Source organism: Rhinoderma darwinii, chromosome 3 (assembly GCF_050947455.1).
Source record: "Rhinoderma darwinii isolate aRhiDar2 chromosome 3, aRhiDar2.hap1, whole genome shotgun sequence".
NCBI classification, from domain to species: domain Eukaryota; kingdom Metazoa; phylum Chordata; class Amphibia; order Anura; family Rhinodermatidae; genus Rhinoderma; species Rhinoderma darwinii.
Window position 1 is genome coordinate 302,599,634 of NC_134689.1, and position 23,081 is coordinate 302,622,714.

Here is a 23,081-nt window from a genome sequence, read left to right on the forward strand (position 1 = left end):
CTCTTCCAGACTCTCTAATCCACATGAACAGGATCCCCTTTCCTTCTGTGCCTTGACTGTAAACAGTGGGTACCTCCTGGATTGCCCACCAGGGCTTACCCCAACCGAGGTTTACAGGGGCCATTCATTAAGAAATGCAGTAAATAATTATGCTGACATAAACTTCGGCTATTTTCTTCAGAGGAAATGAATTATTTTATCGTTTTCTGGGAAATAACAATAATACTAATGATGCATGATTGGAAACAGGACTACAAGATAAACTTAACTGACCGCCTCTGACATTCTTTTCTCAAGAATGAGTCATTTATTATTTGGGAAAGATGGATGCATGCTGTTCCTTTTTAGGTCATTATATCTAAAATTCTTATTCCCCATAATACTGTAGATGACTCTTACCCCTACTTCATGGGAGCAATGCCCTGCCAAGATGTAGCCTATTTATATCTTGTGGTTTATATAGTGAGGTATTTTCTTAATATAGATTCCAGACCCTTTGATTCTTGTATTATATTGCACCGAGGCCGAGCACCTCTCCCATACTCTACCCAATGTGCGCTTATGTAAACCCTCAGCCCAGCTCCACTGCTGACTTCTTCACTACCATTCAATCCATTTTGTATTCTATCCTTGGCATGGCTACGCTTTCATGAAGGTCTCCAGGCCTAGGACTTTTCCTCAAGCCATTATCTTGCTCAAATAATTTGCATTCTAAAATATAAAATATTTTATCTATTCATCTCTGGCTAACTCACTACAATTCATCTTTTTTGCTTCAATCTATCAATCTGAGAAGATGCCGTTTGCCATCATAAGTAACAATGTAGGACCTATAAGAATTCTATTTGAAACAAAACAATATCTAGGATGTCTGCTGGTAAAACCTAGTAGACAAAGTCGCCTGCCAAATTCTGAGGTTCCTCAGCACAAATAAACACTAATATTAATACTAACAAAGCATTTGCAGACAGAAAGCAAGTCCCTTCCTCAAACGTTGCCAGGGCGCTTACATGCGTTCAAGGTCCATGTTCCTCACAAATATACTTCATTCTTATCTGCTCTGGGGAAACGAACTGAAATGCTTATATAAGTTCAACCCTATGTCTCCAGTCCAAGAGTCTCCCCGCCTCTATTACCGATCTGCTTCTGCTACCATACGCTCCTGTTTAGAAGCGAGTTTGTTTGGTGAAATGTGTTGGCAGCCGTAACACACATTTATGAGCTGTGCTAGAGAAGGGAGTTCTGGCAGTTATCAGCATCGACACAGAACAAAGAATCATGGCCTGGAAGTCAGTCAGACACACAGCCCCTCTGACAGGCCTGAGTGAAACCCACAGAATGCATGTAAGTCATTGTGAAGGCAAAACAGGGACATCTTATGTCTACATCACACTTGTCACGTGTCACCGGCGACAGCCACATGCCGCCAGCCACACATATGCTGTCAGAGAATCCAGTGAGACAGACACATAGTGTGCATGCTTACTTACATATACTGTAAAAGGTAACCCTATAATTACCTGCGCACTCCTTCATAAGGACGACTCACAAAGAAAATCATGTACACCACTTTTTATTCCTTAATTGTAATTTATACATTTCCTTCCTGCATTTATAAATTCCATTATTTTAAAGGCTATGTACACCTTTGAAAACGTTTTTTTTCCCAATAAAAATGTTTATCAGTGCAATTATATTTTATTAAAAATTATTTTTACTTTTTGTGATACAGCTGCTTTGTATCCTGTATACAGAGCAGCTGTATTGTACACTGAAACTTCCGTCAGGTCAGCGGCACCGACAGGTTCAGTGATAGCGGGAGACACAGAATCCACCTGTTATCGATCACATTAAGGGTGGATTTACACGAGCGTGTGTGTTTTTGCGCACAAAAAAAACGCTGTGTTTGGCGTGCGCAAAAGGCACTTAACAGCTCCGTGTGTCATCACATAGGATGTGCGGCTGCGTGATTTTCGCGCAGCCGCCATCATTATGACACTCCGTTTGGATGTTTGTAAACAGAAAAGCACGTGGTGCTTTTCTGTTTCCAAACATACTTTTGACTGCTGTTGCGCGAATAACGCGCGTCCCACGGAAGTGCTTCCGTGTGGTGCGCGTGATTTTTACGCACCCATTGACTTCAATGGGTGCCTGATGCATGAAAAACGCAGAAACATAGGACCTGTCGTGAGTTCTACGCAGCGGACTCACGCTGCGCAAAAATCACGGACAGTCTGCACTGCCCCATAGACTTGCATAGGTCCGTGCGACACGCGTGAAAAACACGCGGGTGGCACGGACGTATGTCGCGTTCGTGTAAATCCGCCCTTAAGTTGTGAACTTAGGCTTTGATCACATCTGTGCCGGGCTTCGTCAGACTTTTCCGTCATGGGAGCCCATGAACGGCAACCAAACGGAAACCATAGCTTTCCGTTTGCATTACCATTGACTTTAATGGTAACGCTTCAGTTGCTAATGGTTTCTGTTTGCCTCTGTGCCACACGGTTTACGCAAGGTTTCCATTTTTCTGTGGAATCAATAGCGTAGTCGACTGCACTATTGATTCCGTGAAAAAACTGAAACCTTACAGAACGGAGACAAACAGAAACCATTAGCAATGGAAGCGTTACCATTGAACTCAATGGTAATTCAAACGGAAAGCTATGATTTCCGTTTGGTTCCGTTCATGGGTTCCTCCGACGGAAATGTCTGATAGAACCCATAAACGTCACCCCGACGCAGATGTGAACGAAGCCTTAGAAGTGATCCATAACAGCTCAATCCTGTGTGTCAGAGAACTGCAGGACCCGCTGACACTGAATCGGTCAGTGCCGCTGACCTGACGTATACAGAATACAAAGCAGCTATATCTCAGAAAGCGAAAATAATTTTAATAAAATGGAATTACAAAGTTGCACCAATCACACTGATACACGGTTTTATTATTAAAAAAAAAAAAAACAACAATGTTTTCAAAGGTGTACATAGCCTTAAAGTGTAAAGTACACTGTAGGAAGTATCGCTATGATTAGGCTAAAATTGCTTCTCTCATATGAAGTAGGATTTTAGTTCCGTCACTGAGGACCATGTGCAATCCTCATAAACTTTTTCAATTCTTAATGTACGTTCTTGGCCTGATACATACTCTACAAAAGTAAATGACTTATGTGTGGAGCCTTTGGGCAACACGTGGCATATGGCCTGGATGCAAATTCAACCTATTCCAAGTAGTGGTAGTACTTTAGTAGTCTCAAGGATATATATGCAGGACTGAATTTACCTTTAGGCACAGTAGGCCGGTCACTGTGCCTATAAGAATCCCTGGGGGAAGGGTATCTGCCAAAGAGAACATTTACATTTAAATACACTGAACATTGAATATTCAGATGTAAATGAAGTGTATCTGTATGTTAGGGGAGGCTGCAAAGAGTGCTAGACGTTGTGAGAAGCGCATCGCAATGTTCTGCTATATTTAGTTATAGCAAACAAACATTTTAAAAGATACATGACTTAAACCAGCTCACAATGGTGTGCACGTGTGATCGCTGCAGTCAATCACTGGCCGCAGCAGTTACCCGCTACCCCCAGTAATTGGCTGCAGTGACCACATGTCCCTGTGTTGGGACATCATTGCTTCAGCAGGAAGTAGACACTGGCAGGGTACTGGGCATTATCGGTACGGTAGCAGCGGGGAATCGGTGAGATGAGCATTTCTTTTTTTAATGGTTCACACCATTGTGAGCTGGTTTAAAAATAATTTGTATTCACTGGACAACCCCTTTAAGACATGGCCTACTTAATGGGTAGAGTCTAAGGAACCATACATTTTGTACATTTTGTGTCTACAGGCTCCTGAGATGTAAATCCAGTACTATATGTATGAATAGAAAACAACAACAAAACTAAGGAGGTAGCTGGAAACAAGGATATCTTGTTGATGATGATTAGACATTCATCTTACCTGAATCCTTAAGAGAATAATCTAAAAGAGTTACTGAGGGTAAAACAGAAGGTAAATGTATTTGGCACCTGTTGAAGTTGATCGGATACAGTATGATTTCTCTAGGTGATTGTCCTTCCCATCGGATGGTATAGGCTTGTTGTAACATCACCACTGGCTGGTACTGCTGATATGGCGCTCCCTTATTAACACCCACAAGTCTCAATGGGTGTGAAGGATAAGCAGCTCTGGCCACCAATATTGTCAGGTTCTCAGGGCGCCTGGCCTGGATATACAGCTGTAGTTTAACAGGGGAGAAACAGAAGTTAGAGTCAAGCAATGGAAACATGTGGTTTCAATAAATATTTCCTGATAATATTTCCCTTTAATAAACGTTCAGAGCTTGTGCTAAACCAATTAGGTTGTGCCAACCTAAATAATAAAATACCTTATTATTTCCAGTAACTTTCATGGAAATAAGGAAAGGAGTAAGAACATCTTGTAGAATGTGTTTACAACACATAGCAAGACATTGGGGATTTGCCAGTATCGATTTGCAGAAAATGGTACAGGTTGTATTGGATATGAGCCCAAAATGTACAGAAATGGTACATGGAGTTGAGTGATACTATGTATTGGAATGTACCCACCATGAGGTACAGGATATAGTGCACTGCAGCACAGGGCAGCAGTATTATGCAGAGCTAACCTATCAACATTTCTTTCACACATACCTATGAGGGCAAAATACAACTAGTATGTTAACTTGGCACACAATAAATGAAATCTTACAATGACAGTGCGTAGAAAAACGAATGAAAGCTCAGACCTAGCATCACATGGCCGATTGTTTTGGTCTAAATAGAATATGTTGCACATGCATTATAAATAAGACCCCATTTTCAGCCAGGCCCACAAATAAAAAAAAATCTGATGCATGTGTGGGCCCAATTTTGTGCTTTTCTATTCCAAATCATTGTCTACGCGCTGTGTTTTATGGTTATTATGTTTACATATTTGCAACAGCCAAGTTACCAAGATAATAAAAGTAAGAATTGGTAAAATGTAAGGCCTCGTTCACATCAGCGTCGGGTTCAGTTCATGGGTTCCTTTAGACCTTTCTGTCGGAGGAATCCATGAACGGAAAGGCAAACGGAAACCATAGCTTCTGTTTGCACTACCATTGATTTCAATGGTAATGCTCCCATTGCAAATGGTCTCCGTTTGTTCCATATTGTTTTAGCGAAAACAATAGCGTAGTCAACTGCGCTATTGATTCCGTAAAAAAACCTGAAAGTTTACGTAACGTAAACAAACAGAAACCATTTGCTACGGAAGCATTACCATTGAAATCAATGGTAGTGCAAACAGAAACTATGATTTCCGTTTGCTTTTCCGTTCATGGGTTCCTCCGATGGAAAGGTCTAACGGAACCTGATGCTGATGTGAATAGGCCTTAGAGATAACAGCATAATTTGTAAAAACTATTTACAATATAATATGTTTTTACAGGTTGAAAATAAACATTAAGAATAATAAACTGAGCTGCACATTTTAAATATATTTAGAATACTCCTCAGAAAATAAATACATTTCGGAAACCAGTATGGCAGCTATTATAGTTCTCATCCGGGTTGCTATCTAGCTCTCCACAGATACTCAATTGAAAATGATACCAGATTTTGCTATTCAGGACTGCGGGTGACAGAATAGTGTGATTTGTAATGGTGACTATATTGGCTATCATCCACTTTTCCAAATATTATGCAAAGATTATGGACAATTTATAAGATTCTATGCATTACCCTTGATATTGGTGAAATTCCCCACATGTTTTGTTGTATAATCTATAGTCTACCGTTTGTTTGTACTTACAGCGATGTATATATTTTTTATATATAATCTATTGTTACATGTCCACAGATGACATTAATCTGTGCTGAGGTGGTAAGAGGATTGTGAGGAGGGAGTCTACAAGCCAAATCACACATCATAGGTCTATTAAATGGAAATAAGCATTGTCTTCTACAATCTGGTTTCTGCCGAATAAATGAATCACTCTTTAGCATAGGGGAACCAACCCAGTGACCCTGTTTTAATAGATTCAAGATTTAATAAATAATTCAATATTCAGAGGAAAAATGCTGGGATGCTCTACAATGTTGACCTGTTAACCAGACCATCAGATGCATTTTAAGTTAATTTCACTGCTGCAAACCACAAAAAAGTTCCGCCCTGCTAACAAAGATAAAATATTGCAATAATACAACACAGAACTTTATGGAGGCAAATTTATATATAGGTGCATAGTAAAAAAAAAAAAAAAAGCTTTACAATGGGGTATATGTTTTATTTACAATGGGGGATATGTTTTATTTACAATGGGGTATATGGGTAAAATAGTGTTACATGCAGGGTTAATAAACAGAAAGGTTTAAGTAAATATGGAACCCTGATAGATGTAGTTTTATTCTGTGCATGAATTCATGGGAAAACCTGTCAAGAAAATGATAATTGTTCTGGGTGTAACACAAGGTACGTTAGAGAATTGTCTAAGATCAAAACGAATGAACCAGAGATACACAATGTGAAAAACTAAGGTATGGGAAAAACACATAATCTACACCCCTAGAAGGAATGCAACCTGGTGTTATTGTCGTCAGAGAAACAGAGCAAAACTGATTTACAATGTATAGCAGCAGAGAGGACACGTAGAGCATGTGTGTAATGTCCCGTGGCATAGCAGCAGAGAGGACACGTAGAGCATGTGTGTAATGTCCCGTGGCATAGCAGCAGAGAGGACACGTAGAGCATGTGTGTAATGTCCCGTGGCATAGCAGCAGAGAGGACACGTAGAGCATGTGTGTAATGTCCCGTGGCATAGCAGCAGAGAGGACACGTAGAGCATGTGTGTAATGTCCCGTGGCATAGCAGCAGAGAGGACACGTAGAGCATGTGTGTAATGTCCCGTGGCATAGCAGCAGAGAGGACACGTAGAGCATGTGTGTAATGTCCCGTGGCATAGCAGCAGAGAGGACACGTAGAGCATGTGTGTAATGTCCCGTGGCATAGCAGCAGAGAGGACACGTAGAGCATGTGTGTAATGTCCCGTGGCATAGCAGCAGAGAGGACACGTAGAGCATGTGTGTAATGTCCCGTGGCATAGCAGCAGAGAGGACACGTAGAGCATGTGTGTAATGTCCCGTGGCATAGCAGCAGAGAGGACATGTAGAGCATGTGTGTAATGTCCCGTGGCATAGCAGCCTGGATTCCTCCCTTGCTTTCACCTGTAATGCACAGCATTACTAAGAAGACTTTCCTGGTAGTCGGAATATATTTTATTAGTAGCTGGCTAAAAGTCTGGATTTAGGATCTTTATGTTCTGTAATGACAATTATTAACCCCTGTGGCTCTTGAAAATGATTCACTGTTGATAACAACAAAGTATTTACATAAAGTAAACAACATAATGCTATCAGTGTGCATCACGGGAACAACTCCACCTCGTGACTTTTTTGTTTTTTATGCTTCATGTTATATAATGTGATGCACACTGCTAGCATTATGTTCTTCCTTATGATATATGTAGACCGTTTTATTGTTGTCAACAGTGAGCCACAGGGGTGACCCAGAGTAGCCATATGGCCCTATGCCGATAGCAAATGATAGAAGCGACCTGAATAGTTGCCATGTGCAGCACCTGCACTTTTCTATCTATCTATCTAATCCATCTATCCATCCATCCATCCATCCATCCATCCATCCATCCATCCATCTATCTATCTACCTATTTACTGTATTTTGAATGTGTGTATACATAGGCATGTAATGTGGGGGATATGTATCTTTACCTCCATGCAATGCCAGATCACAGATTGTTAGTAAATGAGTTGCACAGTAGTGTAAAAAAAAAAGTGGCACAGGAGATTTCCATATTTTTCAATGTAATAAATAGGCATAAATAGATTAATTAATTAATCTTTGTAGGCCCACATTATTAGGATAATGTAGAACTTGGGATACAATCTAGGAGGCTGGGTAGGATGAGCATCCACCAATAACAGTTTGTGCCCACTGACTCACTGGCTAAATATACTGTAATCCAGCAAAATTTGATTAGGTTGCTTTCACTCCCTACTTATGCTGTAAGTATGGAACCTTGGAAGAACCTACCATATACTAGTGCACACAGATGATGTCACCACATACTGTAAAAGCAGAAAATACCACCATATCCTGTATATGTTAATAATGGCTTCATATTATACACGCTCACATACCTTTAAATGCTCACAACTAAATACACAAACTTACATACTCTAAAGGGAACCTGTTATCTGCCCAAAAAATTGCAATTGGCATCTCCGTTAGATTGCAGACCCCTCACAGATTCTGCCACTTTTTCTTTTAGCCCCCACCGTTGCTGAGATATCAGTACCGTTAGTTTTGGTGCCCGATATGCAAATAAGGCCTTGACTGTCAAGTGGGCGGGTAACACCTGTCACTTGATAAGGGGTAACCGCTCCCACTTGACAGTCAAAGGCCTCATTTCATATGGGACAGTGAGGAACGGTGAGGGCTAGAAGAAAAAAAAATAAAAAGCATCAGAATCTGGGAGGCGCCTGAAATATAACCGAGATGTCAACTGCAGTTTTTTTGGCAGATGAAGGGTCCTCTTAAAAGCCGGATTTACACATGAATATTACGCTGTTGAACCGCCTACAAATTCGCACCAATAATATGTTCGCCGCGGATTTCACTTATTGCTTTGCAATGAATTTAATCCACGGTGAAAATCCGGGCATTTCGCAATAAATAGAGCATGCTGATGATTTGAGAATCCACAGCATGTCTAGAATCTGCTGTAGGTTTCTTCGCTGTATGTGGATGGGGTTTGTTAAAACTATATTCACCTTTGTTGTACTGTACTTGTTGCATAATTTCTGTGCAGATTCCGCAACAGATACATGACGTTTAAACTCGGCTTCATGTTTATGGCAGCCTCTTTGCTGTTATGAAAATCGCAGCAAAACTGCACAATTTTTGCCGTAATTGCAAAAGTCATTGCAAAAAGAATGCATTTGAATGAAGGTGGGGGGGAAGAACTCACGCACTCACAAAGCACATTTTTAAAAAAAAAATTATTATTTTCAATTGAATTGATGCACTAATCACGCACCGCACACGCATGTGCATCCGTGTGCGGTGCTTGGTTTTCACGCACCTATTGACTTCAATGGGCACGTAGGTGCGTGAAAACCCACCAATACAGGACATGCAGTGAGTTTCACGCAGTGGACTCTCACTGTGTGAACACTCACGCATGTGTGAACGGCCCCAGTAAAATCAATGGGTCCGTGTGCTGCACGTGATTTCCATGCGCAGCACACGGACGTTCGTGTGAATGGGCCCTTAGGGTATATTCACACATTGCAGTCATATCGCAGTGTTTGACGTTAGTTTGAACAATTGCAGCAAAAGCCATATGACCTCAATGTGTGAATATACCCTAAAGAGTTTTTTGCACTGTTAGGATCTGTTCACACGTCATGGCTTGCATCCTCAATAGAGCCATGACCGTTATGACGATTTTGAAATGGATCCCACTGACTTATAATGGGTTCTCTCAGGTTTACTAAGTAGATTTAATTATGTGTAAAATACACAGCATGTTATCATGTTAGGAAGGAGGTACTTTTCTATCTAGTTAAGAAAATGGTACAAAAGCTTTGCTGTATAGATGATGTATTCTGTGTACTGGTGGATTTATATTTATGTATATTTCCTCCAAATGTAAGGCTCTATTCATATTGCATTTCGGGTATAAGAGTCGTATAGAAAGTATACAGCAGTATACAGTATGTACGTGTCTATGGGGCAAGCATATAATTGAAGACTGTGAATTTGGCATGCACTTGACAGTTTCAAGTCTGGATACCGTTTTATTATTTTAGCATTGGAATGTTCCTTTTAATTTCCCATGAATTAAACTCACAGCTTTGTTATAGGCCAATTCTAACAATTTCTTATGAACTAGTTCATCCATGGGTCATACCGTCATCAATTTCTAGTGAACTAACAGACTGAATAATAATCTGGATCACAAAACAGCTTCCAATATATTGTATTGAAATTACAGTCTATTCTCTAATGTAGATGTTCCCACAAGCCAACTCCTGGCACTAAATATAAATGCTAATAATGGTAAGCAGCAGTGACCTGCTGGCACTTACTGGGCAGCAAAATGGTTTAGAAGTCAAATAAGACACATGAGCTAGGCTTAACTTATGACTGTGGGAATGTGCACAAGATATTTCTAATAGGGCAATGTTTGATGGAGTAGTTTGGTTATATAAATAGCAATGGTAGAAAAATTCTGCAATAAAATGCGTGATTTTAGATTTATATACTGGTCTTTGTGGTGATGACTATCCCACTCATTCCCACTAAATGCATTACAAAAATCAACATTGTACCAATGATAGATCAATGTATAACGGGATATAGAAGAGCAAGTCTTTTTTTTTATACCTATTTAGCTTATAGAATGATTATGATCCTATTGAAGTACAGCCATGGAAAAAGCCACAGTAACCAATAGGGAATTTTAGTTTTTGGAATAATCACAGCTGTCTCGTATGATTCACTGTTGTGAAGGTCCTGGGATCTGTATCTGATAATGACTATTACAGTCTACATAACCATAAACCTGATTTTAGGGATATATTAAGACACTATAATTGCACTTCACTATACTCAATATTACTTGACCAAGGTAAGGAAACAAACACATTTTATATGGATACGTAGGGAGAATAATACAAACCTGGCATGATTAACGTATGTGATCAACATAGCTCTTATAATCTGAAATTACTTCGCTAGAATAAGTGTTTACATCTAACAAATATGATATGACAAAAAATATACATAGTGACAGAAGTGGGTTTTAACAAAAATCCTTTGATAAATCTTGGACCAACCTGTGCATATCTGCCGGTGCATATTACACCATTCCATTGTGGCACTGTAAGACATCCTGGATGACGCAGAAGATAATTATTTGCTCGCCCAACAAAAGAATCAGGATACCCGGTTATTGAGCCATCCAAGTCGTGGAAGACTGACACCTTGTCACCATCATAGTCATTAGAGCCAAACCACTGCCCTGGGCGACCGAAGAATACTTTGAGGCCAACCTGAATAAGAAAGGGAAATAGTTGAACGATAGTACTGCCAGATGATATTGTCATTTTATAGGAACACTAAACATACAAAATGTACAAAAATGTATTTAAAAATATCCCAGCAATTCTTCCCTTTATCTATTTTCCTTTGTTCCTATTTTATTTCATGTTTCACTTAATACTCAGAAATATATAAAGACATTTTCTTATATGTGTTACAGGAGATCAGCCATTAACAGAGGCACAATTTGAAGCTCCTGGACCCCAATGCAAAATATGTGCCATTTATAATACTGGTGTCTTCTTATGTGGCAGAGGGGTCTTTGGGGCCACCCCCAGGCACCTTTGCACCCTCTATAGTTACACCCCTGCCCATTTCCTACCTCCTTTTCACAATCCTGTGTCTGGCTGTAAGACAACTGGCTGCAGCAGGAGCCTCCGCCCTTTGCCCTGACTGCAGTAAGCCACAAAGATTGTTAACCCACACCAAATAACCTCCTCAGACGTTCAACAGCTGAAAATAGAACAGATCAGCAGGAAATTAACCCCTTCTACAAGCCTGTTTGTTACAGGAACATGCAAGAGATCCTGCAGATTGACAAACACTGCGAGCAAGGTTTTTCCTGTTTACTTTTATCATTCATATCTAGGTTTAGTGTTCCTTTAAAGTGTTTGTTAATCTAGCGCAGACTCAACTGTTCACGACATCCAATAAACCATCTACAACTTGCGCCGTGATTAATATGTGGATTATAAGAAATATTTATCATCTGCTAAAATCATAGCAGCACATCTGCAGCAAATAAGTAAGGCCGTTGCTCAGAATAGCATCCATTTTGCAGATGTGTTCTGATAAGCATTGTGGAGGCCAGAGAAATACAATAAGTAACTTGGATTGATAAAGTAGATAATTAAGAAGGCATTCTGCGCATATTTGCTGTATGTCTTTAGTATTGTAAAAAAAAAAACATGCAACACATCCTTGCTATCTATGACTAAATAAAAGCTGTTCTATTTTTTCAAACATTGACACTTGAAAACACTGCTGCTGCCAGGAAAGTGATACTTCATCTGGATTCACTTCTGAGCTGCCTGGTACAATCCAGCATATTCCAGTATATAAAGCAGAAAGAAAAACATTTGAGCGCTTCTGGTACATAGGTAACATATGATAGCTCAATAAATGTTTGTGTACTTTGTCAGACCGGAGGGAACTTCAAACATACTAAATGGAAAAAAGAACAGGAAATCTCCAAAACTACATTTGTTATTCAAAGGGGTCTTCCAACTTATGATTATTACAACTGGATATGCCATAAAAGTTGATATCTGGGTGCTTGGACAACCACCGATCCCAAGAACAGGTGTTCTGCTATTTCCATATCTCCTATGAGTTTAAATGTCGATTGACAGGGCAAACACAGGATATAGAACCTACACTGCCATGACCGTAGACCAGTGGATAGTTCATAAAAGTCATTCATCGGAAAACACCATAAATGTAAATGGTTGAGCTATTCTTTTTAATACTCAGATGTCACATGGTATGGTCTAATATTTTTATTTTTTTTAGGTAGAAATCGTATTTAAATCATCTCTATCATGAGACAAAGGCACTTTAAACAAGGGCATCTATCAAACGTTAAACCAGCGGGTGCTAAAAACTCGCACTAGTTCCGACGATTGGCTGAGAGCAGCTGACAGACAGATCTCTCATAATGCTCCTGCCAAACGTCCTTTTGGGCTGTCTGGCACAGGATACAGTCCCCCTAAACTAACACCTGGTTTTGGATGTTATGCATTTAGAACTCTTAGTACCCACTAGTTTAAAATTTAAAACATAGCCTTAATTAAAGTACCACTGTCTCCTCACAGACATCATCTGTAGATCATAAAATGTTGTTTTTTTTTTTTACAAAATATATGCTACATTTTTATGCAATTACTATTTTGTGCAATGAATTGTATGTTTTCCCACTGATTTTAAGATTGTATTTAAAAATAAATAAATAAATAAATATATATATATATATATATATATATATATATATATATGTATATATATATATATATATATATATATATATATATATATATATAATATATTAAAATATGTCGGAATTGTGTAAATATAACGTTGCTACACAGTCTTATTGTTCCAATTACCAATGGATTGTTCCTACAATACAGCAGGATGGCTGGGAGGGATTCAAATACCTTGTAGCCATGGCAGAAGGCGGGTATATGCGGTTTATGGCATCTTGCACTCTGCTGCTGACATTTGAATTCCCCACAGCCATTCATTTGTATTATGGTGTATAATTGAAACCCTTGCAATAGTGATTCCATATGTAATTGAGCTACTAGCTATCATATGACTTTAGTTGCTATATGTAACACAACATGAGATCACTATCAGTATATTATTTTAACATTACACGTACTTTCAAAAACAAGACACTAGCGATACCAGCAAAGCTATTATGCTGTGAATTCTATCCATCCAATTGTCTGTCACATTGTTGTGTATCATGATATAAATGCATGGTCGCAAAAGAAGCACAGAAACACTCACTGATCATATTACACAATTCTTCCCTCAGCTCCTAAGCTTACAAAATAAATCGTCTTGTTTATTACAGAAAATGTCGAATAATAAGAAACAAAACAGACAACCATTTCTATTTTTGGAATTGTACATGATGTTCAGTGTGATGATAAAAATGACACAGCAAACTGGAATGGCACTTGCCAAAAAGCCATTTCTTTTTAAAGAATGGATAAATGGATGTGTAGACATCTGCAATCATACCTACTGTATGGTAAGATACGAGGGGCAGGGAGTGATCTGACTCTTATCTGATGCCAATATGTACAAAATGTAATAGACCCCCAGAGCTGTGCATTGACCATCATGTATAATATTTTCGCGCTTTATAAAACGCAATAAAATACTTATTCAAAATGCTTTTTCAGAACAAATAAATGTCAGTTGAGGGTATTTTCTATCAGCTTTAAAACACTTTTCTGGCATAAAAAAGTTGCACATTTTGAGACATGTCATACGTGAGCAAACATTTTGACTTTTCGCTTCTCTCGACATTGTTTAAAAGTGGGTGGGGTTAACCAGGTGGGACAGGGCGAGCAATTTTCTGATAAATTTATGATTTTCGTCGTATATATACGGCAGAGGTCGGGTTGGGAAGTATGAAACGAGCGTGGCATCTAAGCCGTTAGAATGGTCGGGCGTGACCCCCTCTGACGTGCCATCGGCCGCCCTGCGATACGATTGCGGGATACCGATGGTCGTCATGGCTGCCTGGGGGCTAATGAAGCTCTGCCGTAGTATATCAAGCGATTCAATGATCAACGTTTCAAGTCCCCTGAGTGGACTACTAAAAAAAAGTTAAAAACAGTTAATTAAAAAAAATATATATATAGAAAAATAAAAATATTAAAAGTTAAAAAAAATAACTTTTCCCATTTTTCCCTAAAAGAGATGTAAGAAAACTTAAAAATGAACACAACTGGTATCGCTGCATCCGTAAAAGTCCGAGCTATCACATTTTAACATTATTTAACATGCACTGTGAACGCCGTAAGAAAAATTAAAACACCAGAATCTGTTTTTGGTCACCTCATCTCTGACAAAAAATGGAATAAAAAGTGATCAATAAGGCTCATGTACCCCAAAGTGGAACTAATAGAAACTACAGCTCGTCCTGCAAAAAAATAAACCCTCATACCGCTCAATCGATGGAAAAATAAAAAAGTTATGGCTCTCAGAATATGGTGACAAAAAACAATTTGTTCTTTCCTTGTAAATGTAGTAAAACATAAAAAAATACTTTAGAAATTTGGTATCGCCTTAATCGTATTGACACGCAGAATAACGTTAACATGTCGTTTTTACCGCATGGTGAACGTTGTAAAAACTAAATCCCCCAAAAATTGGAAGAATCACTATTTTTTTTCCAGTTTCCTAGTACATTATATGGAACAATAAATGGTGGCATGAAAAACGACAAGTCGTCCTGCAAAAATCAAGCCCTCATATGGTTTCATCAACGGAAAAATGGATTTTGGAAAGTGGGGAGGAAAAAATAAAAATCAGAAAAAAGGCGGCGGTGGGAAGGGGTTAAAGGGTAGCTAAACTTTCAGAAAACTTCTGACATGTCATAGTGACATGTCAGAAGTTTTGATCGGTGGGGGTCCGAGCACTGAGACCCCCCCCCGATTGCTAAAATGAACCGGCAGAAGCACTTGGGCGAGCACTTTTTTCGGAAAGCCGAGCAGTTGGTGTACGGGCCGATAGACTTTCTATTGAGTCCGTACACCGTTACCACGAGGTAGCTCGCCCAAGTGCTTCTGCAGTTTCGTTTTAGCGATCGGTGGGGGTCTAAGTGCTCAGACCCCCACCCATGAAAACTCCAGCGGGGTCGAAACGTAGCCTTTATCATTTATATATTTTGGATGCGTTAATAAACACTACTACTTTTTGCCATATGGATGCTGTCCTGAAGTTTTTGTATCAGTTAAGGAATGTTCTGGACATGGAATATGCATCCTGCATGCCTTTGAATGGGGAGTTCCTGATGCAGTGAGTGCTGTGTAAGGCCTGATTTACACGAGCGTGTGCGTTTTGCGCACTGGCCCATAGACTTGTATAGGTCCGTGCGACCCGCGTGAAAAGCATGCGCGTCGCACGGACGTATATCACGGTCATGTAAATGATGCCTAAATGTCTTTATACAATATGTCACTATGACATGTCAGAAGTCTTCTGAAAGTTTAGTTGCCCTTTACAGACAGAAAATAGCACAAATAGTAACGCAAATCTACGCCTATTATAGTAGCCATAGATGTAATTTTTTTTCTTTGACTGCCCAAGATGCGCCAAATTTTTTAAGAGGCTTGTGTGTCTTAATAAATTTGGTGCATTTCACTTTGACATACTTTAGTTTAAGACTGGAGTATGAATTTCTTTTCCCTTTACCCCTTAGTGACCACCAATACGCCTTTTTACGGTGGTCACTAAGGGGCCTTAGGCTAGGCCGTCGACTTTTCATGGCAGCCCAGCCTAAGTCCTGCACGGGTGTCCCGTGCAAGCTTGAGCCGGGGCACGGTTGTCTGATAACAGCCGGGCTCCCGCTCCAACGGCCTCAATTGAAGTTTACTTAGCTTGCGGCCATTTAACCAGTTAAATGCTGCGGTCAATAGCAACCGCGGCATTTAACTTGTTTACAGAGGGGGGGAGCTCCCTCTGTCACCCATCGGCGGCCTGCAAATGCAATCGCGGGTTTCTGATGGGGTGTCATGGCAGCCGGGGGCTTGATAAAAGCCCCCAAGTCTGCCCTGGACATATGCCTATTAGGACGCGCAGGAGGCACGTCCTAACAGATTGCCTGTCAGATTTACATTGGCAGGAAATAATGCTTTGGCATACTAAGTATACCAAAGCATTATAGCAGCGATCTAAAGATCGCATAGTAAAGTCCCCTAGTGGGACTAAAAAAATAAGTAATAAATGTGAAATAAAAATTATTAATAAAAATGACAGTAAAAAAATAAATAAAACCATTTTTTTCCATAAAAATTGGTTTTATTTAGTAAAAGTGTAAAAAAGAAATAAAAGTACACATATATGGTATCACCGCGGCCGTAATGACTCACACAATAAAGTTAATATGTAATTTAAACCGCAAGGTGAACACCGTAAAAAAAAACACAAAAAACAATGGCGAAATTGCAATTTTTTTCCATTGCCCCCCAAAAAAGTAATAAAAGTTAATCAATAAGTCCCATGTACCCCAAAACAGTACCAATCAAAACTACGTCTCGTCCTGTAAAAAAACAAGCCCAAAAAAATCACTACATTGACGGAAAAATAAAAAAATTACGGCTCTTGGAAAGCGACGATGCAAAAATAAATAATTTTTGTGCAAAAGTCGTAAAACATAAAAAACCTATACATATGTGGTATCATCGTAATTGTACCGACCCATAGAATAAAGGTAATGTGTTATTTATGCCGCACAGTGAACGGCGTCAATTTAAAACGCAAAGAACAATGGTGGAATTTCAGGTTTTTTTTCTATTCTCTCTTAAAAAAAGTTAATAAAAGTTAATCAAAAAATGATATGTTCCCCAAAATGGTGCTATTTCAAAAGTACAACTAATCCTGCAAAAAACAAGTCCTCATACAGCTATGTCGACGGAAAAATAAAAACAGTTATGCGTCTATAGAAAAACGGAAAAAATAGGGCCTAAAATAGGCTGGTCACTAAGGGGTTAATGTGTGGAACACCATGTATGTTCTATACTTATACTTACTACATAAATATTTCCATTGATATACAAGTATTTTATTACACCTGCACTTCCTCACGTCATTTTAATGATATGCTGGAAATGTATTAACTCTGTGTTAGCCTAGAGTATACAAGTTACAAGGCTCATACACAAACACTGCATTTACAGATGTAGCAATCCTTATCTTGACTCTGACAACTTGCAGTGTGAAAAAGCCATTGAAAAAATGAAGTTAAAATTTCTTGCTACTGTGTATTTAATGCTTCAAAAGTCATGTTTAACATCAACTACATCTGTATGAAAATATTTGCACTGATTCTTATCAGCTCAATAGTAGCATTAAAGGGCAACTCCAGCCACAACTTTACGTTTAGATCTGAAACATCCCACTAAAAGTTATGGATTCTGGGAAGCTGAGATCTGGGGGCTCTTCAGTTGAATCGTCTTAGTGAAAAGTTTGTGTATATCGCCATACAACAATCTTCATATATTGCAGATATTAAAGTAAATACGGTCTGCGGGGACCCAAATATCGGCTTTAATGGAGTGAAAGTGAAAAGTGATTTGAAATAATTATGGATAAACAGTACAGTAAAGTGAGAACAATAAGTCATCTTTTGCATGGATTTTGGTGCCGTGGTAGTTTACCTCAATATATGTTTACGGACTCATATCCTACCCCTGAGCAGCACTCTATAGGACCAGGTTGCTGCCAATAAGTATCGCTGGCACACAGTACAGGGCCTGGTAATACATAACCGTTCGGTTTGAGTGATACTTTTAGTAAAGTTTATTCACTCTGACGCTGCCTCCAACAGCTGCATGAATATTACAATTTAAAGAAAAGTGAAAACGCCAACATGTTTTGTCCTGAACGTTTTGCCGCATGACCGCGGAATCATATGTATTTTCTGGTTCTTCTTTCCACATTAATTCTCACTCAATCCCTATAGTGAGAGATTTGCGCGCTGTCTACGTGGGGAACCTAATCCTATGTCAGCATCTTACAACTGTATTCAGGTCATTTGGTTAAGGTGGGGAAATGTAGACATAGCTTTCTCCCCACATAGACATTAACTCTGTTTGAACAGTTTTCTCAAGATTTATGTTTGCGTACAGTTTTATAGATCTTAACTCTCTGATAGCCAGCCGAAGCATGTTTAACAAGACTCAATCCACGATGGCTTGTTCTTCACTTGCCTCTTCTCTGCCACTATTTGGTTAATCATCATTCCACTTAATATCTTTCTCCTACAAGACTCAGCGGGTTTGGCATTTCAGGGTGTAGTCCTGAACTGGTTCAAACAATACCTCTGTTTTATGATGGATAATGAAAAGGATATCGGTTCAACTGAATACAAGCGTAGAAGAAAGGTCAGGGCAACCTGTAAGACACACACAGCTACCAAATACATTTCTTGAAGAGTCCAGCTGCCAACACAAATAACTATCAGACTGGATCTCAGCAAAAACCACAGATTCCTCAGCATGTTATCTCTCTGCTTACAGACTTGTTCTGGCCTACATAAACCTAGAGACCCCACTGAAAACAATCAGACTGCCTTAGATAATGATGGCCGCATGTTTAACTCCTTCAATACCAGTGGAGTACGTCAGCGCAGTACATCAAATAAGAGTTTCCTACATATTATCCCTCTCTACCGTGAAATTTTAGTCACATTTTACTTACACTTCTCTCCATCTTGACCTGAGAAATGTTATTCTGAGGTGTGATCTGCCAGGAATTCTTTAAAGAAAATCCAATTGCACTGGAAGGTCGATCTGCAGTTGGGACAAACTTCTTGAATGTGCACCTGAGAAGTCGGACTGGCCCATCATATATCTGAAATCCACGAATTGGGAATGTCCTAGGTTGAAAGATACGAGAAATGTCCATTGTTTATTTAGTCATCATGCATGCGTTACTTTCAACTGGGGCCGATCTATTATGAGTCATATCATTGTCCTCAAATAATTTACTTATTTACTTATTATACAGATTACAATCATGGCATATAAATAGAAAAAAAGTAGCATACACAAAGACATTGGGGGTAATTTATTAAAACTGGCTTTTTATACGTAAAATGCGCCAAATTCGTTGAGGCCTTTTAAAAACTTTGGCACATCTTGGGCAGTCCTAAAGATAGAAAATAAAATCTACACCTGCTCGTAGCAGGTGTGGGTTTTATGCAACAATTTGCGCCGTTTTCTGTTTCCGAGACTTAACCCCATCCATTTTTCTCACCCGTTTTCAAAGGTGCTAAGAGAACAAGTCTAAAAATTCAAATTCAGTGCAAACATGTCATGTGCCAAAATGTGCAACTATTTTGATGTCATAAAAGTGGTGTAAACCTGTTGGTAAATTCCCCCATTGGGGTAGAATTTGATGTTCTTGGGACAGCATGCTAAAATGTTTTGAAAATATGAAAATTAAAAATAATATCCTCACTCAAGTTTAATTTAGTTTGCATAACCATAAATTATGAATATGCACTCCTCAACATTGAAATTGCAACACCAAAAAGGAAAAGTTTTGGAATTGTGGAAATCCCAAGATCAATAGATATGTTAATGATATGCCAATGATAAAAAAATCTTGATTTATTTAGTATCGAGTATGAGTGCCACGCACAGAAATACACACACTTACACGCATTGGAATGCTAACAATGAGGTTATTAATGGTTGTCTGAGGAATGTTATGCCACGCTGAATGCACTTAGGCACACAAATCATAAAGATTGGCTGCTAGCAGCTCCCTTTCCAATGTCCCAGATGTGCTCGACAGGAGATGCTGCAAGCCATGCTAGCATGTTTAGGCCGTGCAGGCTGCTCATAGTAGCACGAGCAGAATGCGGCCTGGCGTTGTCCTGTTGAAAAACGGCTTCTGGGACACTTGGGAAATGGCTGTACCACTGGTTCCATGACCAAATCAATGTAACGCTGAGCTGTTAGTGTACCTGAAATGAAGAGTACATTATACAACCACACACCATAAACCTGGGAGTAGGACCGTTGTGACGTTCCCTTGTGAAGGCCTCTTCATAGCATTGCCCACGTGGTCTTCAGACCAATCTCCGGCTATCATTGCGTCCGAGACAAAAGCGGGACTCATTGCTGAAGAGGATAGACCTCCATTCCAGCCTCCATTGCAGACTTGCTGTGCACCATCATAGCCCTTGAGAGTGGTAGCATGTGGTCAATGTCGTGCAAACACCTTCTGATGGTTTCTCTTGACACTGGTTGCCACCCTAAGCGTGGGATGTGACGACCAATTTCACTTGCAGTACAGAATGGATCACTACGCGCCATTCTACCAATTAGACGATCCGTCCGTGCAGAGGTTCGTCTCCACGCACCTCTTGCTGTCATTGCCGTTTGTTGTTGTTCTGCCAACCTCCGGGACATGCAACATTGAACAATGCTGACATCTCAGCCTAGGCACGTAGCGATCTGTCGGAGTAATAAACCAAGGCCTCTCAGTTCAAGGATTCTGTCCCAGTTTGTGACAAGTAGCGATAACTGGCATGTCGATGAACAGGAGGCATCGCACAATCATCCCACGCCACTTGATCCGATTTTTGAGGATTCATGTGGATAAAAAACTTTGCTTTCAATCTGGCTTTTATGCCCCTCCCACATGCCACAGATTGGATCTAGGTGCTTGAAAATGTGATCATTTGCAGATGTTAGTGACACCTGCTACTGCCTCAATTTGGCATAACCTTACAGCTTGCCCTTTTTGGTGTTGCAATTTTAATGTGGAGTAGTATGAATTGCATTAGTATTATTATTTGCTTAGTTTAAGTCGCCAAACAAGAATTAAACTGGTGATTATTTAATGAATGAAACATACTTGTTCCGTGGCAGCGACCTCTGTTCACCTGATCTTGCACGCCCCCAGTAGCTGTTATGTCCACCATATGAGCCCACATTGTCACTTTCCCCTACAAAGATGGAATCTGTGATCTCCAGACTTGATCCTTCATCAGTTGGGAATGTTCCATCACTGGAAACATATATTTTGTCAAAAATATACAGGCAATAAAGATAGAAAAAACAACGTCAGATTATTAAACGAGATTGGAGGTCTCTCTTGCAATGAGAAGTGAGAAATATCAGGCTTGTTCAACTTGGGAAAAAAAGACGCCTTAGAGGTGATCTAATTTCCAGAATATGTGTGGTCAATACAAACAATCTAGCCCATGATTTAGTTTTTAGAGTACAAGTATTCAAACCAGGGGTAGATCCGGCCGGTTCTCCTGAACTTGTTGTTAAAATTACAGCCGGTTCGGGGAACCGGGTAGAAAAGGCTATCCAGAATCGGTCCCCCTGCACTTGTAATGACGCGGATACAATTGATCAGTCTAGCTCTGGCGAGGCAAAGGAACTATCAGTTCCCTGTCCTGCCATTCGGTTCTTCACCAATGATGCAGGCAGCGCAATGATGTAATCGCACTGCCTGCTTCATTCTGCTGGATCAAGCCTGGTCAGAAGAGACGAGGCCAACGTCGCTGGAGGATGGTGTGGGAATGGGGGCAGGTGAGTATGTAACTTTTTTTTTTCTTCAATGGGCAGTGTTAAAGGCACTGTCTACAGGGGGCTCTATGTCAGGCACTATCTACATGGGGTTCTATGAGGGACACTATCTACAGGGGGCTCTTTGAGCAGCACAATTTCCAGGGGCCTGGTGAGTGGAACTATCTACAGGGGGGCCTTGTGAATATCACTATCTACAGGGGGCATTGTGAATGCCACTATCTACAGGGGGTTCTGTTTGGGGCACTTTCTAATGGGCATTCTATGAGGGGCACTGTGAATGGCACTATCTACAGGGGGCTCTTTATGGGCCACTATCTAAAGGGGGTTCCATGAGTGGAACTATCTACAGGGGGGCATTGTGAATATCACTATCTACAAGAGGCATTATGAATGGCACTATCTACAGGGGGCTCTGTTTGGGGCACTTTCTACAGGGGGTTCTGTTTGGGGCACTTTCTAATGGGCATTCTATGAGGTGCACTGTGAATGGCACTATCTATAGGGGGCTTTATGAGGGGTACTATCTACAGGAGGCATTGTCAATGGCACTATCTACAGGGAGCATTGTGCATGGCATTATCTACAGGGGGCTCTGTGTGGGGCACTATATACAGGGAGCATTGTGAATGGCACCATCTACAGGGGGCATTGTGAATGGCACTATCTACAGGGGGCTCTATGAGGGGCACTGTCTCCAAGGGGCATTGTGAATGACACTATCTACAGGGGGCTCTATGAGGGATACTACCTACAGGGGGCATTGTGAATGGCACTATCTACAGGGAGCTCTATGAGGGGCGCTATCTACAGAGGGCTCTATGTGGGGCACTATGTACAAGGGGCTCTATAAGGTGCACTATTTACAGGGGATCTATGTGGGGCACTATTTACAGGGGGCTCAATTAGGGGCATGATCTACAGGGGGCTCTATATGTGGCACTATCTACAGCTGGCATTGGTAATAGCACTATCCATAGCGGGATCTGTGTGTGTTTGACACAATTGTATTCAGGGGCACAGTGTATTGTACTGTTATATTCGGTGGCACAGTGTATGGTACTACCATATTTAGGGGCTAGTGTATGGTGCTATTATAT

General features: G+C 40.1%; 2 protein-coding genes across 4 annotated transcripts in view; both read right to left on the reverse strand.

Moving 5' to 3' along the window:
* Nucleotides 1-23,081, reverse strand: part of CEMIP (cell migration inducing hyaluronidase 1) — a 105,796-nt gene that overhangs the window by 71,394 nt on the left and 11,321 nt on the right. The window lies entirely within an intron of this gene.
* The window catches only part of LOC142749750 (cell surface hyaluronidase CEMIP2-like), an 87,066-nt gene that overhangs the window by 7,049 nt on the left and 56,936 nt on the right, over nucleotides 1-23,081 (reverse strand). For all 3 annotated transcript variants that reach the window (XM_075858151.1, XM_075858152.1, XM_075858150.1), the window contains 4 exons: nucleotides 21,299-21,451; nucleotides 19,130-19,307; nucleotides 10,924-11,139; nucleotides 4,030-4,238 (listed from right to left, as the gene is read on the reverse strand). In XM_075858151.1, the coding sequence (XP_075714266.1) occupies nucleotides 4,030-4,238; nucleotides 10,924-11,139; nucleotides 19,130-19,307; nucleotides 21,299-21,451 (756 nt within the window). The remainder of the gene's footprint in view (nucleotides 1-4,029; nucleotides 4,239-10,923; nucleotides 11,140-19,129; nucleotides 19,308-21,298; nucleotides 21,452-23,081) is intronic.